General features: G+C 36.8%; 1 protein-coding gene across 5 annotated transcripts in view; it reads left to right on the top strand.

Moving 5' to 3' along the window:
- LOC124997298 (interferon-induced very large GTPase 1-like) overlaps positions 1 to 17,327 on the top strand; it is a 406,468-nt gene that overhangs the window by 56,919 nt on the left and 332,222 nt on the right. For 2 of the 5 annotated variants that reach the window (XM_047570895.1, XM_047570896.1), the window contains 10 exons: positions 1,429 to 1,466; positions 1,750 to 1,864; positions 4,814 to 4,894; positions 5,004 to 5,035; positions 5,217 to 5,313; positions 6,184 to 6,218; positions 6,322 to 6,427; positions 6,808 to 6,891; positions 7,001 to 7,032; positions 7,169 to 7,265. In XM_047570895.1, coding sequence (XP_047426851.1) covers positions 1,429 to 1,466; positions 1,750 to 1,864; positions 4,814 to 4,894; positions 5,004 to 5,035; positions 5,217 to 5,313; positions 6,184 to 6,218; positions 6,322 to 6,427; positions 6,808 to 6,891; positions 7,001 to 7,032; positions 7,169 to 7,265 — 717 coding nt within the window. Of the gene's footprint in view, positions 1 to 1,038; positions 1,048 to 1,428; positions 1,467 to 1,749; positions 1,865 to 4,813; positions 4,895 to 5,003; positions 5,036 to 5,216; positions 5,314 to 6,183; positions 6,219 to 6,321; positions 6,428 to 6,807; positions 6,892 to 7,000; positions 7,033 to 7,168; positions 7,266 to 8,599; positions 8,638 to 9,020; positions 9,136 to 9,797; positions 15,700 to 17,327 lie in introns of those variants that run through there. The other 3 variants (XM_047570901.1, XM_047570898.1, XM_047570897.1) reach the window with 3 other exon arrangements.

Here is a 17,327-nt window from a genome sequence, read left to right as displayed (position 1 = left end):
ACGGAACACACATTGTTTTACTTACTGACTACGTTACTGACTGACTCGATGAACGAATCAATTGAACGAATCATTTTAATGAACTGATTCGAGTGATTCGGTACAGTAAAAAGAACGATGGTTCCCATCACTAGTGAGTGAAGCCATCACAACAACTATAAGTCATTATTATCTATTGTATTTATTTTACTTGTTTTTTCCTCTCTGGCATGTTACATTTAAACTTGTCAAACCAGTGAGAGCACACATTTATTTCTATCTTTTTTTCTTTTTCTTTTTTAGCTTGATTCAATGAATGATGAAGCTCAGCACTAAGAGACAAAGGACACAACAAGAGGGGTGACTGAAACAAAGTCTGCATCAACTGCAAGCAAAGATAAAAGTAATACTTTATTTTAGGATTTAATTTCCTAAATCAATCGTAATGAACTTGATTGTCTAATCTACTGATGTTCTTCTGTTTGTTTTCAGTGGAGCCTGAGCTCACACTTGTGTTAATCGGTGATACTAAGTCCATTGAGATTGGACCAGGAAACATTTTACTTGAACATGACGAGCCGACAAATATGGAGCATTTTTCCTCCAAACTGTATGATTTGTGTGGTCGGCACATCTCCGTCATTAACAGGCTTGGTTTTCCAAACATTGACAGAATCCCGTTAAATCAGGGAATTCATGCCTTTGTCCTACTGCTGCCAAATGGTCTGCACGTCAACCATTACTACTCAGCAGTGCAGAAGTTAAAAAAAGCGTTTGGCAAAGACTTTCTATCGTATATAATGACAATAGTGACTCATGAGTTGGATGAAACATGTGAAAGTGCACTGGAAGACCTTAAAGATTTCTCCAGTTTTAATGAGCAAAGATTCCACACATGTAGAAGAAGTATGACAGATGAAAAAGAGATGATAGATCTGTTGGAAAAAATAGACGCCATGGTCTCTGAAAACGATCACCGCTGCTACACAACACTGATGTTGATGGGAAAAAAGAACAGAAAGAAAAAATGGAGCAGAAACTCTACAAAGAAGAAAACCGCTGGGACAGGTGAGATTTTAATGTGGATGTAACTTTGGAACCTGTTTGGGGGAAAAAACGTTGATTATTCCTAAATGTTGCTGTTGAATTAATTCCTGCAACTGTCCAGTATCTAACAGCCTTACCACGATGCACAATTCATCCAAAACATACGAGTTACACAACAGCAGTAACAACAGTAGATACTGCCATTATGTTCTGTATTCAGTATGTAAATCGAATGCTCAAGATAAATACAAAGTAAACTAAACCTAAATATTTTTAAACTATCAAAAGTGAACTGAAACCAAACAAAAGACTCAACAGAAAATGTAGCATAAATTAAAATAAAAACTAATAACAAGCTACATTAATATGACTTTATTTAATCTTTTTTTCTTTTCTTACAAGCTGCAGTCAACAAGATGGAGAATCCAGCTGAATCCAAGGTAAGGAACTTTCTATATTGTTTTACCTCTTATTTTTCCTTAGTTGGTTCAGTAATACTAGTTATTGATCTGGATTATTGCCTGTTTATCTGTATTTTCTTGGTCTGATTGTTCATGAAAGCAATGTTAATTTGAAACAGACTAACCAGCTCATCTAGGGTTTATATAAAATTCATTCTCAAATCTGTACAAGTCCAGTAGCCTTTTTTAAACACCTTTGGATTACAATGACCTGGATGACTGAGAAACTTCACAGACGTGTTTATACGGAATTTTTTCTTAGTGTAACATCCTGAATGAACCTGGCAGCACTGAACACTCAGAGAGGACTGACGACAACACTGGAGGAAAGTCTGACATCAGGTCTAATCCATCTAAAACTGGAGGAAAGAAGAAAGGTCAGACAAAGTTTATTTTTTTTAACATTTCAAAAAAAAAAACTTTTTAGTTTTCTAAAATGTAGAATAAAACGGAAGACATTAAAAAATAACATACTCCAAATTTTTGATAATTAATGAAGGAGAACCCAATAACGTATGCTGGTGCATTTATTTACTCAAGAAATGGATGGATGGATTCTAATTTGGTACTGAAATCAAACTCAAAAAAGTTTTAGTCAGTCTTAGTAAAAAAAGAAAGAGAGAGAAAATATTACTCTTTTAATAAATTAAATTCATATCAATAAGTATTGGAATTTGGAATCAAGGTTGGCAGGTTGTATCAAGTGTTGCAATTCATAAAACAACGGTTAACCTTAACACTGATTATTGTATAATAACCAGTTTTCTACCAGATTTTTAGCTCTAGCCTAGACTTTCCCATTGATGGAGATGCTGCTGTGCTGTTGGGCAGAAACCTTTTATCTCCATATTTCAATTTGTGTTTTTTCATGAATGTATGTCATCATACAAGAGTGTCACACAAAAGCTGATCTACTAAGGATTATGCATTACACTAAGATAAAGTGGTAACAATGGAATCAATGTTCATTACTCTAAAACAGCCAAGAACTAAAACAGTCTTAGTTTGGCAATTGTGACTTTATTTCTGAGAATTTGCTAAAGTGAAATTAACATACACATGCCCAAAATATGAGCAATGGATGAGGACCACATACGCTCAACTTGACCTTGTCTACCAGACCAGACCATCACTGAGTGTAAACATGGCTAAACATCCTTCTAACGTTACATTAGCTATAGAAGTGTGCTGTTCATTCAGACACATGGGAAACAACAACAGGTCTGAAATGTTACATTTTCCTCCATGTTTCAGTCATTCGGACATGGGTCAATATGACAACGTATTATACTTACCTGTCCCAAAATCCCTGCATGTTCTAAACATAACAGTAACACACACATAAGCTAATGAATGACCTTAGCACAACCAAGCTAACTTTAGCCTGATGTTAGCAGCCCATTTGGGCCAGGAGTTATGTGAAAAACTTTAAGCTTAATATCAAATTTATCAAAAGCTGATTGTCAGAGTCGAGAAACATCGTATAGCAACAATGAGTTAATAAACTCATCTGCATGTCTGTCTGTGTGACTAGTCAGCGATGACTGGAGATTGTGCAAAGATAGGATGTAGCATTACTGACACTTTAGCCTTTGACAAATATGGAAATATCATACATTCTGACGTCTGATAGACCACTTACTAAACGTCAACTCAGGCAGCATAGCCGTTGGGGAGTTTTTGAGTCTTGGTGCAGTGGGAGACAGGTGGATCCCCTCTCCTGCACTGTCACTGTCTTGACGTATTCTTTGACTTTCAATGTGTCATCTTGGACTGTGGCCTTGATGCTCACTTGTCCTCAGCCTCCCTCTTTCAGCTTAGTGCAGTCTCAGGGTGTTGGACTTGTGGTGAAACCCTCCGTGCATGATGAGGAGCTTTCTTGTCTTGATGTCTGTGGCTTCTGTCTCCTGCTTAGACCAGCTTATGGTCACAGTGGGGTATCTGATGACTGGTAGTACAGACATGTTGATGGCTCGGATTTTGATCTCACCATTCAGCTGACTTTTCAGGACTTACTCTCTGGAAGTATTTGGTTGTGGTTGACTTCCTTGTGGCCTCCTCATGGTTTCCATTAAATACTTGTAACTAACTTGGATGTCACCTATGTTGTCCTCTGGTAGGTCAACCCCTTCAGTTATGATGATAACGCTATGTCGTTGCTGTAGATCCTGGTGGTGTGGATTCGTTCTTCATTCGTTCTTGGTGTACAGCTTGATGTCATCCATGTAGAACAGGTGGCTGATTGTTGCCCCACTTTGGAATTGGAATTATACACTCTATGTGATGATCTGATTGAGGCAGTTCCGGTTTACACAGAACAGCAGTAGTGATAGGGCATCTCCTTTGTATATGCTGCACTTGACGTTTATTTGGGCACTGGTCTTGTGTGATGCCTCTCTTTCCCACACGTGCTTCCAGTATTCTTCCACTTCAGCTCTTGGTGGGTGTGACTGGTTGTTATTTCCCTGCCACTGAGAGTGGCCTTGGCAGTTTAATAAAGATTACATTTTTCATGTGTGGTCACTTTATTTGAGAATACATCAACATGACTTAGGATGTTTATTATGTTGTTGGCTAGTTGGTACGTTATTGGACTATTACATTTTAAAAATGTCAAATTTATCACATTATCACCAATTATTACGTTATTGTTTTCTAGGGCTTTTGTGGTGTTTTATCTTTGATTTAAACATATGATCCACTACATGGACAGTGTGACCTCTCTTCTGGTGAACTTGTGCATCTTGCTTTATACAGAATGTGAGGAGATTGTTTGTAGGAGGCTGAACAAGGTAGAATTAGTTTGATATGAAAAAGACCTGTTTCTAGTTGTTAAATGCTTACTTTATGCAATTATTTGTAAATTATTAACCAGTCAGTTGTCTCTCTCTATTTTCGTACTTCTTTCAGATTTGTGTATTTCTATTTCCAGTTCAAGTAAATCTCACCTCATGTTTATAGACTTCCTCCTGCTAACCCTCTTTTAAACAAAAACATATCACCCCATTAATACATGTCATTTAAACATATATATATATTTCCCATGCACAGGCGCATTAAATATAGACATGAAACAAAATGAAACATTTGCATTTTTTGCCAAATTTCCCTAATACAGTCTTAGTGTTTCAAATTTTTGTGGCGCCCTCTCTGGTCATGCTGAATAAAACAGGATAAACAGAAATCGGCAGCTTTTGAAACAGTTTTTACTTTTTATCTTCTACCTCAAATCTGTTATTATATGAGAAGTGTTAGATGTGATACTTATGAATGGTCTGCATTCACAGTTTTGAGGTTAATTTGCATTTTTGGTGAATAATTTATAGATGAAAAGCAGATGGAAGCGAGTAATGACAACATAGCAGGAGGAGGAGAGTCTGAAACCAAATGTGAGACTGATATAAAAGGTAAATTAAAAATGTGAAAATATTTTTTTCATGAAGTAAGAATGGTTCTATAAATATCAGTGTTGTAGGCTGATCATAAATTCATCTTTTCTGCTGCATGTCTCCACAGACCCGTTGGAGGAGAGTACAGCTGACACCACGGTAAATGTTTTACAACTATGTTAGTCATTATAATCTAATGCATTTACTTTTCTTGTGTTTCTTTTCTTCTCTGGCTTGTTACCAGAAAAACACTCAAAACTTACAATTGTCATACCAGTAAGAGAACAAGTCTATTTCTGTGGAATGAATTGTGATAAAAATAAATCACTCTTTTTCTCAGACTGATCCAATGAATGATGAAGCTCAGCACTCAGAGACGAAGGACACAACCACAGGAGAGGAAACAAAGTCTGCATCAACTGAAAGCAAAGACAAAAGTAATATTTTAAACAGAAGCTCTGATTATAAGACGGACTTTATAGATTGCATTTTAGAATTTAATTTCCTAAATCAATTGTAATGAACTTGATTGTCTAATCTACTGATGTTCTTATATTTGTTTTCAGTGGAGCCTGAGCTCACACTTGTGTTAATTGGTGATACTGATTCCATTGAGATTGGACCAGAAAACATTTTACTTGACCATGACAAGCCGACAAATATGGAGCATTTTTCCTCCAAACTGTATGATTTGTGTGGTCGGCACATCTCCGTCTTTAACAGACTTGGTTTTCCAAACATTGACAGAATCCCGTTAAATCAGGGGAGTCAAGCCTTTGTCCTACTGCTGCCTGGGTCGACCCCGTATTGACGATGTGAAAGTGGAAAGTTTTTCATTTCTACTTTTTTGTTATTATTTCTCAGTAGTTCGACTTTTTATTCGGTGTATGAAAGCTCTGTTGAGTCTGTTAAAAAAGGCCGAAGTTACTGAAGTGAAGTGTTCTGGTTAAATTAAAATCCAGCTAATTGAGTGTAAAAGTAAATACTTCCATCTCCATCATCGTTTTGGTTCATCATTACATTTGTTTTTTGTGTTTGTTTTAATACTGGGATATACAGTATTCAGTCATATTCTGCTGTGTCAGGTACAAACTGCTCAACTTTTTAATTCAATAATTTTGAGAAGTTGAAAATTTACTTTGATCTGGGTCATTAAGGGGTGAATAAGGGGTCCTGAACCAGTGTTATGCATTCGTTAGCTCACCCATCTGCATGTGTAAATATATATATGTGCGTGTCTGTATAATATGTTATAAACATAGACTGATGCTGACTTCATGCTATCTGCTTATTTTTAAATTATCCAGCAGTTGGAGAGGTGAAACATTCAGTTGAAATCAAGGTAAAGTATTCAAAGGTAGAAATACAGCAATGGTGCTCAAGTACAGTTTTTTCTTGTTTAAGTCATTGTTAATAAAACTGGCCCAAAATTATCTTTTTCTTAGGGTAATGTACTGACTGAACAAGGTGGAGCTGAACACTCAGAGAAGACTGATGACAACATAAGAAGTGAGGCTGAAAAGAAGGGTTCATCTGAAACTGAGGAAGAAGGTAACATTTTAATGAATGATTTTACAATAACTTATAACCTAATCAAATAAATAAATAAATAAATAAAAGAACACAACTAATTATGACAGAGTAATTCCAATAATAGAGAAAGATAGAGGTGCACATGTTCAATACTTTTTTATCAATTTTTTGCCAAATTTCCCTAATACACTCTTCGTATTTCAAGTGTTTGTGGCGCCCTCTCTGGTCATGCTGAATAAAACAGGATGAACAGAAATCGGCAGCTTTTAAAATAGTTTTTACTTTTTATCTTCTACCTCAAATCTGTTATTATATGAGAAGTGTTAGATGTGATAGTTATAAATGGTCTGCATTCGCAGTTTTGAGGTTTATTTGCATTTTTGGTGAATAATTTATAGATGAAAAGCAGATGGAAGCGAGTAATGACAACATAGCAGGAGGAGGAGGAGAGTCTGAAACCAAATGTGAGACTGATAAAAAAGGTAAATTAAAAATGTGAAAATATTTTTTTCATGAAGTAAGAATGGTTCTATAAATATCAGTGTTGTAGGCTGATCATAAATTCATCTTTTCTGCTGCATGTCTCCACAGACCCGTTGGAGGAGAGTACAGCTGACACCAAGGTAAATGTTTTACAACTATGTTAGTCATTATAATCTAATGCATTTACTTTACTTGTGTTTCTTTTCTTCTCTGGCTTGTTACCAGAAAAACAACAAAATAAAAATAATAATAAAAATAAATCACTTTTTTTCTCAGCCTGATCCAATGAATGATGAAGCTCAGCACTCAGAGACGAAGGACACAACCACAGGAGAGGAAACAAAGTCTGCATCAACTGAAAGCAAAGACAAAAGTAATATTTTAAACAGAAGCTCTGATTATAAGAAGGACTTTATATATTGCATTTTAGAATTTAATTTCTAAATTTCTTGTGTGATACTAATTCCATTGAGATTGGACCAGAAAACATTTTACTTGACCATGACAAGCCTACAAATGTGGAGCATTTTTCCTCCAAACTGTATGATTTGCGTGGTCGGCACATCTCCGTCATTAACAGGCTTGGTTTTCCAAACATTGACAGAATCCCGTTAAATCAGGGAATTCATGCCTTTGTCCTACTGCTGCCAAATGGTCTGCACGTCAACCATTACCACTCAGCAGTGCAGAAGTTAAAAAAAGCTTTTGGCAAAGACTTTCTTTCTTATGTAATGACAATAGTGACTCATGAGTTGGATGAAACATGTGAAAGTGCACTGGAAGACCTTAAAGATTTCTCCAGTTTTAATGAACAAAGATTCCACACATGTAGAAGAAGTATGACAGATGAAAAAGAGATAATAGATCTGAAAACGATCGAATAGATAGAAAACGATCACCACTGTTACACAACACTGATGTGTGATGAGAATAAAGAACAGAAAGAACAACTGGAGCAGAAACTCTACAAAGAAGAAACCGCTGGGACAGGTGAGATTTTAACGTGGATGTAACTTCACAACAGCAGTGAACATCATGACCCGTGCTGAAAAATAACCCTAAACCATTAAACAGAGCCTTAGTTATTTTGGCGCCCTAGACGAAATTACGGTGAGGCACCCCCACCCTCATCAATTTTATTGCATAAAATATGTTGATGCAACCAGTGCAGACAGAGTAGAATAAAAACAGAGTGGACAAAAAACCTACACTAGAAAACCTCAGTATATAATACATCATGTAGCATTGTTCTGAAGCACTCATGGTCAAATACAATCCTTCTCAATACGACCATTTTCAATATAACGCTTCTAAACACGCATGGTGCGACTATGTCACTGTGAAGTTGGCGAAAGATGGAAAGTTTGCGGCAGAACAAACAGACCATGAAAATGTGGAAGAACTTCTTCCAAAGAGGTGCCGTGTCAGTTCTGTGTTTTTTTTAGGGCGACCAGATGTCCCCAATTTCTGCCTTAAATGTACAGTAGATGAGATACTGCTATTATACCCTGTATTCAGTATGTAAAAAGAATGCTCAAGCTCATACAAACTAAACTAAAACCAAACACAAAAGTTGAACTGAAAATGCTGCATAATTTGAAAATAAGAACTAATAAAAATACAACATTATAAGTAGTCTTAAAGAACAGACAAGGTACATTTAAATTAATTTAAACTCCTGTGCAATGTTTTTTTTTTTCTTACAAGCTGTTGTCAACAAGACAGAGAATCCAGCTGAATCCAAGGTAAAATCTTTAAACTATGCATATTGTTTTATCTTGTTTCTTTTTCCTTAGTTGCTTCAGTAATACTAGTTATTTATGTTTTCCTGTTTAATGTTAATTAATTTCTTTCTGGTGACTGTTGTGCTGCTGTAACATCAGAATTTCCCCAATGGGGATCAAAAAGTATTATCTTATTTTGAGTATTGCCTGTTTATGTCTTTTCTTGGTCTGATTATTCATGAAAGTAATGTTAATTTGAAACAGACTAACCAGCTCAGCTTAGGTTTGTATAAAATTCTTTTTCAAAACTGTCCAGTTGCCTTTTTTTCAAACACCTTTGGATTACCATGACTTAGATGGCTGAGAAACTTTACAGATATGTTTATGTGGAATCTTCTTCTTAGTGTAACATCCTGAATGAACCTGGCAGCGCTGAACACTCAGAGAAGACTGACGACAACACTGGAGGAAAGTCTGACATCAGGTCTAATCCATCTAAAACTGGAGACAAGGAGAAAGGTAAGAGAAAGTTTTTTTGTTGTTTACATTACTTCTAGTTTTCTAAATTGGAGAGCAAAACTGAAGACATTGAAACTTTGAAATAACATTTTTGATAGATAAATACATAGATAACTCTACATAAAAATGACTCAAAACGTCTGTAGATTTCCTGGGGGTAGAAAAGGAGAACACAGTCAAGTGTGCTTGTGCATTTATTTATTCAGAAATAAATAAACCCTCGTTTTTAAGGACACTAAAGGACACTTGATTTTTATGAAAATCCACTTATGTGTTTGAGTTTTCTCAAAGCCTGAGAGTGAGTTTGTTGCTGAATGTTTCCCAGCAGTCTTGACCAGTTCCTACATGACTCAAGCACTTGTTGGTTGCTTTTCCATCGCTCTGCGGAGGAACTTATCCCAAACCATCTCGGTTTAGTTTATAACTGGTGATTCAGTAGGCCAGTTCACTGCATGGATTACTTTGTTTCTTGATGTTGTTTTGGCCCATTGAAATGCTCAATTAATGAACGAACGGATGATCACTGAGATGAGCAATATTAGACAGAATAGATCTGTCTAATATGTGTTATTTAAATGATGTATTCAGCATGTTTGACTGGGACTGCCCATATTTACATGTCTTTTCTTGTGGTTATGTGATTTACCATTTCTGTTTTGCAGATGAGAGCAACATAAAGAAATATAAAAGAGAAGCGGAAATGCTGCTCAGCAGACTTCACCTTCAAGAACAAGAGAAGTTGTCACCATCAGATTTTCTCAAAATAGGTCCACATGTTAAACAGGGCAATGAGATATCTGAGAAAGATCTCGCTGATACGTTTCTTCAGAAGTTAATGATATTAGACTACAGAGCCAGATATATTCCTGAAAGACAAGATGGTTCTGATGTGAAAGATTCACAGTCTGTTCTAGTATCTGAATCAGATGACAATGACTTAGATGCTCTCTTTAGCACCACTGTAGACGTGGACCAATCGAAACTAACCAACGTGCATCCAATGGATGTTCAAATGGCAGTATTTCACTGCTCAGACAGCTTCCTTAAGCAGAACATGATTACAAAGTTATCACAGTGTCAGTACGCCTTGCCTTTCCTTGTTCCCAACCCAGAGACCGCAACAATCGAATGTCCTCTGTGGACATTTAGACAAATAATAAAGACATGGAAGACAACTCAAGTCAAAGACGATTCAATACTTGTCACCATGAAGAGTATGCCCATCTGCAACGCTCAGACACACATGGTGTCATTTTTCCGCCTGGGTTCACTATCTGAGTCTAAATCACAGCTCATGAACTCTTTGATCAACGACCGTCACAACACCTTCTTCCACAGAAACTGTCCAGGCAGCACCAAATCTCGTCATCTGATGGACGGTGTGGCAGAGATTGCCTGGTACTGCCCTGCTGGAAAACCCAACGATTCCTTTATTGACTGCGTTGCCTTCTGTAATCTTCATGGTGATGCTCTGATGATTGAAAAACAAACTAAAATACTGACTGAAACTTCTTCAGTCAATGTAGTTCTTGTACCAACTTTGGAAAAAAGTCACAGAAATACGACGGTCATCTCAGATCTTTACAAGTCTCAGAAGCCTCTCATTATTCTCATTGCTGACAATGATTGTGATGCAGTTCAGATGAAACCAGGAAAGTACAAAATGGGTCTGAAAGACAGAAGCCAGTCAAATGTTTCGAAAAAACTGAAAGGAATTATTGGAAAGATTTTGTCTGGACTACAAACCTCCTTCCAGCTCAAATCTATGGCCAATGTCTCTGGAATCAGAGTGGATGAAGATGACCCAGTGTGTCGAAAAGGAGAAAAGGCAGCAATGGAAATATTTAATTTGATTCAGGGGATGAACATTTCAAAGATCAAAGATACATTTCTCCCTTGTCAAGGCCAACTGTGGCACCAGTGGGCGAGAATTAAAAAAGAACTGTACCATCTGAAAGGAAACGTGGAAGAGGAAAAAAGTCAGAAAAATCAGCAGCTGATGAAAATCAGAGAAGATCAATGCTCTGCTTCCTGTAGTGAACTGATGAAGTCATTCACTGAAAGCCTCATTTCTTTGTCGTCCCAGGAGATAGAGTACTTCCTGAAATGGACTCAGATCTTAATAGATGCCCTCTGCACAGACGACCTGTCTTCAATTCTCCAAAGCTATGACGAAAAGTGGTCTGAGGTCTTGATTCTGAAGAAGAAACACCCAAAATCTCCACTGCTAGCAGGCAAACAAGATGAGCTTGAAACAATATCAAAAAAACTGCAGTCAGCAACTTTTGGTTTGGAGCATATCTTTCGAGAAATGGGACAGATCTATGAAGCTCATCAAGCTCTGAAGAAACAACCAAACAGCGGACAGACCAACTGGTCCAAATACCCTAAACTGGCTGCAGATCTGATGATATCAGGACGCCCTATGGAGCTGATGGATGGCGATGCAGGTCATGTGCCTTTGATGTGGATCTCTAGTGTTTTAGAAGAAGTCATCGAGAAAATGGGCGACCAGAGAGTTTTTGTGTTGTCGGTTCTGGGCGTACAAAGTAGTGGAAAATCAACAATGCTGAATGCCATGTTTGGATTGCAGTTTGCAGTAAGTGCTGGTAGGTGCACCAAGGGTGCTTTCATGCAGCTGGTCAAAGTGTCAGAGGAAATAAAGAAAGATTTCAAGTTTGACTATGTTCTCGTAGTGGACACTGAAGGACTCCGTGCTCTTGAATTGGCAGGTAAATCCACTCTTCACCACGACAACGCACTGGCCACATTTGTTGTTGGCCTGGGAAACATGACACTGATCAACATCTTTGGTGAGAATCCAGCTGAGATGCAAGATGTCCTGCAGATTGTTGTCCAGGCTTTCATGAGGATGAAGAAAGTTAAGCTTTCTCCAAGTTGTGTGTTTGTTCACCAGAATGTTACAGACATTGCAGCTGCAGAGAAAAACATGGATGGAAAGAGACGCCTCCAAGAAAAACTGGACCAGATGGCTCAGCTAGCTGCCAAAGAGGAGGTGTGTGACGTTGAGTGCTTCAGTGACATCATTGCATTTGATGTGCAACAAGATGTGAAATACTTTGCCCAGCTATGGGAAGGAAGTCCACCGATGGCTCCCCCAAATCCTGGTTACAGTGAGAGTGTCCAAGAACTGAAGAGTATGATCCTCACTAAGGCTTCACATTCTGCTGGAATCACTCTCTCACATTTTAAAAGCAAAATTCAAGACCTGTGGAATGCCCTGATGAACGAACAGTTTGTTTTCAGCTTCAAAAACACGCTTGAAATTGCAGCATACAGAAAGCTTGAGGTCCAATATGGGAACTGGACCTGGGACCTTAGAAGCAGCATGCTGACCATTGAAAACCAACTTTACACCAGGATTGAAAATGGAAAACTTGACATGGTTGACCGTACTTACCTTCTGAAAGAAATGAGCAGAACATATGAAAAAATCAAGAAAGACATGAGGTCACACTTTGAGGACAGCAGAGACAAAGACATGTTGGTTCAGTGGCGAGGCCGATTTGAAATCAAAATCAAGGAGTTTCATGAGGAACAGGTGAAAGAAGTGAAAAGGAAACTGGATGAAGTTATCCAGCAAAAGAAAGCTTGCAAAAAGCTTGATGATAAGAAGCCAGAGTTTGAGAACAAACTGCTGCAAAAGAGCAAAGAGCTTGCTCAACATTTAAAAGACAAGGCAAAGGATGAAGAGGAGCTTCAAAAGCAGTTCAACTCTGTTTGGACTGACTGGGTCAATGAATTAACCGAAGATATAAAACCCATTAAGGACATAAACTTGGAAGAAGACAAAATGTTCATCTTTGAAGAGCTGGGGATTGAGTGGTCTCTCATAGATGAATCCAACAGCAGTGGAAGATACAAAAATGTATCAAAAGTTGGGAATTACCGTTCTTATATAACCCATAAGAAGTACCAAAAACACTGTAACGAAATCCAACAATCTGAAGGAGGTAAGAAAGAAACCAGCACACACACAACCAAACAGGGAAAAAAAGTTAAAGCTGCATTAGGTTGTGGGTTGGACTTTGCTCGACAGTTGTTAGGAATTGGTTCAACAGCACAACAAAATGCTGGACAGGGTGAACTGGGGGAAGCTTTTTCACACCAAGAAGCGGAAGTGATCAGATCCTTGATTAATGACATTGACAAGCAGTCCCTTGATGCCGTTAAGATCAAGCCTATAGCAACAAGAGGCTACAGCCTAACTTATCTACAAGAGGTGGCCAAAAATGTTCAAGAAAAAGTAACAAAATTTGAATCAGAGAGGAACTATTCATTCAAGAAGGAGTTCACAGTTGATGTCTTGTTGTATGTTGTTGAAGGGTTGGGGAGTTGGCTTTTAGATTCTCACCAAACATTTAAAAAGAACAATGACGCCCTCACTTACCTGAACAACAATCAAATTCAATATTACAATGTTTTCAGAAGCTTCTGCAAAGGAAACTCATCTGCCGTCGTGTTTGGAGAAATGATCTGTGACAAACTGAAAGTTTCCACTGTTGAGGCTGTTTGTAACAAGACCGCCATTGATCTCGCTGGAGAGATGAGGTGCTCTTTCCCAGCATTCAATGGGAACAGGTTAGACTTGGAGAAACATCTGCTGAAATCACTTGCAGTAAATGAAAACTTTGATGGTTTCATCAACTACATCCGACATCCAAGGAGGCAAGTAGAGGCTTTTATAAAAGCAGAAGTCAAGAAATACATCTTCAAGAAACACAAAGGAAAAGCTCAGGATATACTGAAGAAAAACGTTGATGACATCAGTCAGCTTGTGAGACTAGCTTTATTTAAAGCAACAACACAAGTCAAAACCCAGGGAGGAGGCACAGAGATGTGGGTGAAGGAATTTTCCTCTTTCCTCAAGGATGAGCTGCCACTTGATACCATTTGTTGTCAAAACTTCAAGGATATAACCAAATTTGACTTTCTTAAAGAAGAGATAGAGAAAGGTCTGGTTAACATCATTGAGGAGATGAAGCACCTCTCCCTGGATAAGATGAAGAAGTTCAGGCTGAGACCTGATCTTATCCTCATTGATCAGCTGTGTAAGTGCTGCTGGGTGAAGTGTCCATTCTGTGGAGCTGTTTGCACCAACACCCTGGAAGACCACAGTCCTGATGACCACAGTGTCCCTTTTCACCGATCATCTGCAATCAATGGTCGGCACTACAGAGACACAATCATAATGAGTGTTACTTTTTGCACAACAAAAGTTGCAAGTGATAAAAGCTTCCGGCCTGACAAAACTTCAGAGAAGCACTATCCTTACAAACAGTACAAAACTGCTGGACCACCTTATGATAACTGGAAAATCACCCCTGATGAGTCAAAGCTGAAATACTGGACATGGTTTGTGTGTCGGTTTCAAAAGGACCTGGAAGACCACTATGGTTACAAATTTGAGGGAAAAGGTGAAATTCCCTGTGAGTGGAAAAGACACACAAAAGAAGAAGCAATTCAAAGTTTGGATGAAATGTTCAAATATTAGTTACCGAGGACAACAAGTCTGCTGAAAATCATGACTATCGTGCACATGGACGGCCAACAAATTATAACACACTACAGCATTCATGTGAAAAAATGGTGAGTGAGGATTTCTGGACAGAGAAGTAAAACAAAATATACACTGATGGTATATGATATATATTCTAATTAAATATATGAATTTTGGGCTGTCTTTGAGACATAGTCAAATTTATTTTTCACTATAATGAATTTAAGACATATTTGTTGATTAATCTGTGTTTCTATCTTTTGTTGGATATGTTTTTGTGGCTTTTTGTTCATCTTGCTTTTAAGTAAGTAGATTTTTCAGATTAAACGTGGAAGTCAGGGAAGTGGAAGTTTCAAAAGGTCTTTTGAAAAATGAATGAACAAATCTCAGTATTTTTTTTTTTGTTTGTTTTTATGTAGACCAGTGGCTTTATTGCTTTCTCAAATTTTGTACATTCATGGGTTATTTCATACTTTCAGTAACAAATCAGAAGACAGCATATTTGTGATATATATGTTTTTATCATGATCTTGGGCTCTAGCCTTAATGCAAACTATTAAAGTTATGCAAAGACGTCTAAAACTACTTTCTTGTGTTGAGTGGCAACACAATGTTGACTCTGAATTTGAATGCTACAAATGGTTGCAATGAATTATCATGAGATAATGGCTTCACCTCTGCTGGTTTACTTGTGTCTGACAAATTCTCAGTTCTCAGATTTTTCCACTTCAAAATTTTGAGTTGACTTTTTCCTCTTTTTTCAGTTATTATTTTGTAGACCACAGTGCCTTTACGTCTTTCACTTGTTTTCACATTCACAAGTTGTTTTATAAAATCAGTTACAATAAACATATTTGTCTGAATGATTATTTGAACGATGTGATATTAATCAAATTATACAGATTTTCTTCTTTTACTATGAATAAGATATTGTTTGTCTGGAGACTGTCATTTTTTGAATTGTTCATTGAAAACACAATGTTGATTTTTATGTTCTATAAGTGGTGATAATGCGTGATAATAAAATAACTGCTACTGAAGGACCAGGTTTGTTTGCGTTTCAGTTTTACAGTAAGAATCTTATGTGAACATTGATTTTGTGTGCTATAAATGGTGATTGTGAGTGAAAATAACTAAAATACAATAACTGCCAGATTTGCTCCTGAGAAAGTTTCAGTCTATGGAAGATGCGTTTGTCCTTTCTATTTGGAATACGATACCAAATTCTGGAAAGTGGAAACAAAACGGTTTTCCCACATCTGCAAATGTTGTCCCTCCACGTTTCAAGATAAATAGATCAATAATTCTACTCTTTACCTTATATATCTTGCCATCTTCTTATCATATTTATGTAACTGAAAGGAATGAAAGTGAAGTTTAAAGAACTCAAAACTTACCTCTCAAAATAGTGCAGTTTGAAGGATTAACCCAGTCAATGTAATGCGTATCTTTAAAAGATAAACTCATTCCGAAGTCTCTTCTTCTGTTATAAAGTTGAGACAGTTCAAGTTGAAGAAGACTTAAAAACATGATCATCTAAAACTTGCAGATGAGAGATTTCACTGGATCTAGTGAAGTTGTCCCCCCTCCACATTTCAAGATTAAATATAGAATTCTGAGAACATTCAAAATTCAGACTTCTTCCTCTGAAAATTCATTATTAAAGTGAAAAATAAATACATCAACAATTATTATTTTTTCTCATTCTAAGAACTGAGCACATTTGTCCATGTGAGTTTATTAATTACAAGCAAGTAAACTGTAAAATATAATTAATATAATAGATACCTGTAACAGACTAATGTGTATAGTGTATAATATATGTTCAGTGTAGTAATAATCATATTAAAACACACTCCTGTAGAAAACTTTGGTTTAGTAAATAAATAAAAGAAAACTAAAAAAAAGAAAGGAAAATTTAAAGAACTAAAACTTACCTCTCAGAACACTAACACAATTATGTTGATCATTGATGAAGATGAGTTCAAGTTCAAGAGGACTCATTAAACAGCATTTAAAACTTGCAGACGAGCAACATTTGAGTTGAGATACTGGTTTACGCTGGATTAACCATTTAAAATCATGATGGTTGAGGTACAAACGTGATAAATGTGTCACCTTGACTAAAACAATGTCTTGGAGCTCACCAGGTTTGTGTCGAATGAAATGATAGAGCAAATCCTCATCATACATCAATTATGATTGTGAATATTATACTATACACCGTACTGTAATTAAAGTAAATTAAAAAAATAATTTAAAAATTAAATTCAATAAAACTATTCCTCTCCTGTGAAAAACGTACAGAAAATGCATACTGGGCTAGCTGTTAGCTTCTTAAGTGTAACTTACCAGACAAAGTATATATATATATATATATATAAATAAAACTAGGGGACTGGTGTCTGTCTGAAAAAATACCTAGCTATACATTTTGGAATATCAATCAATAAAACATGAAAAACTAGCAGTTCGCTGAACGAAACAGAGAAATTAATTAGCTTAACTTTTGAGAACTTTATATTTAGGTTAACAGTACGAGGTGGATGTGCTGTGTTGAAATAAATGTCTTATTTTCACCATTAACGGGGCTATAAGTGTTATTGTGTCTCTCAATATGTAAAAAGCCCTCAGGTCTAAGTTACTTACCTTAAATGAGCCTGTAAAATGC

This window comes from Mugil cephalus, chromosome 20 (genome assembly GCF_022458985.1).
Source record: "Mugil cephalus isolate CIBA_MC_2020 chromosome 20, CIBA_Mcephalus_1.1, whole genome shotgun sequence".
NCBI classification, from domain to species: Eukaryota; Metazoa; Chordata; class Actinopteri; order Mugiliformes; family Mugilidae; genus Mugil; species Mugil cephalus.
This window is presented reverse-complemented; position numbering and strand designations above follow the sequence as displayed.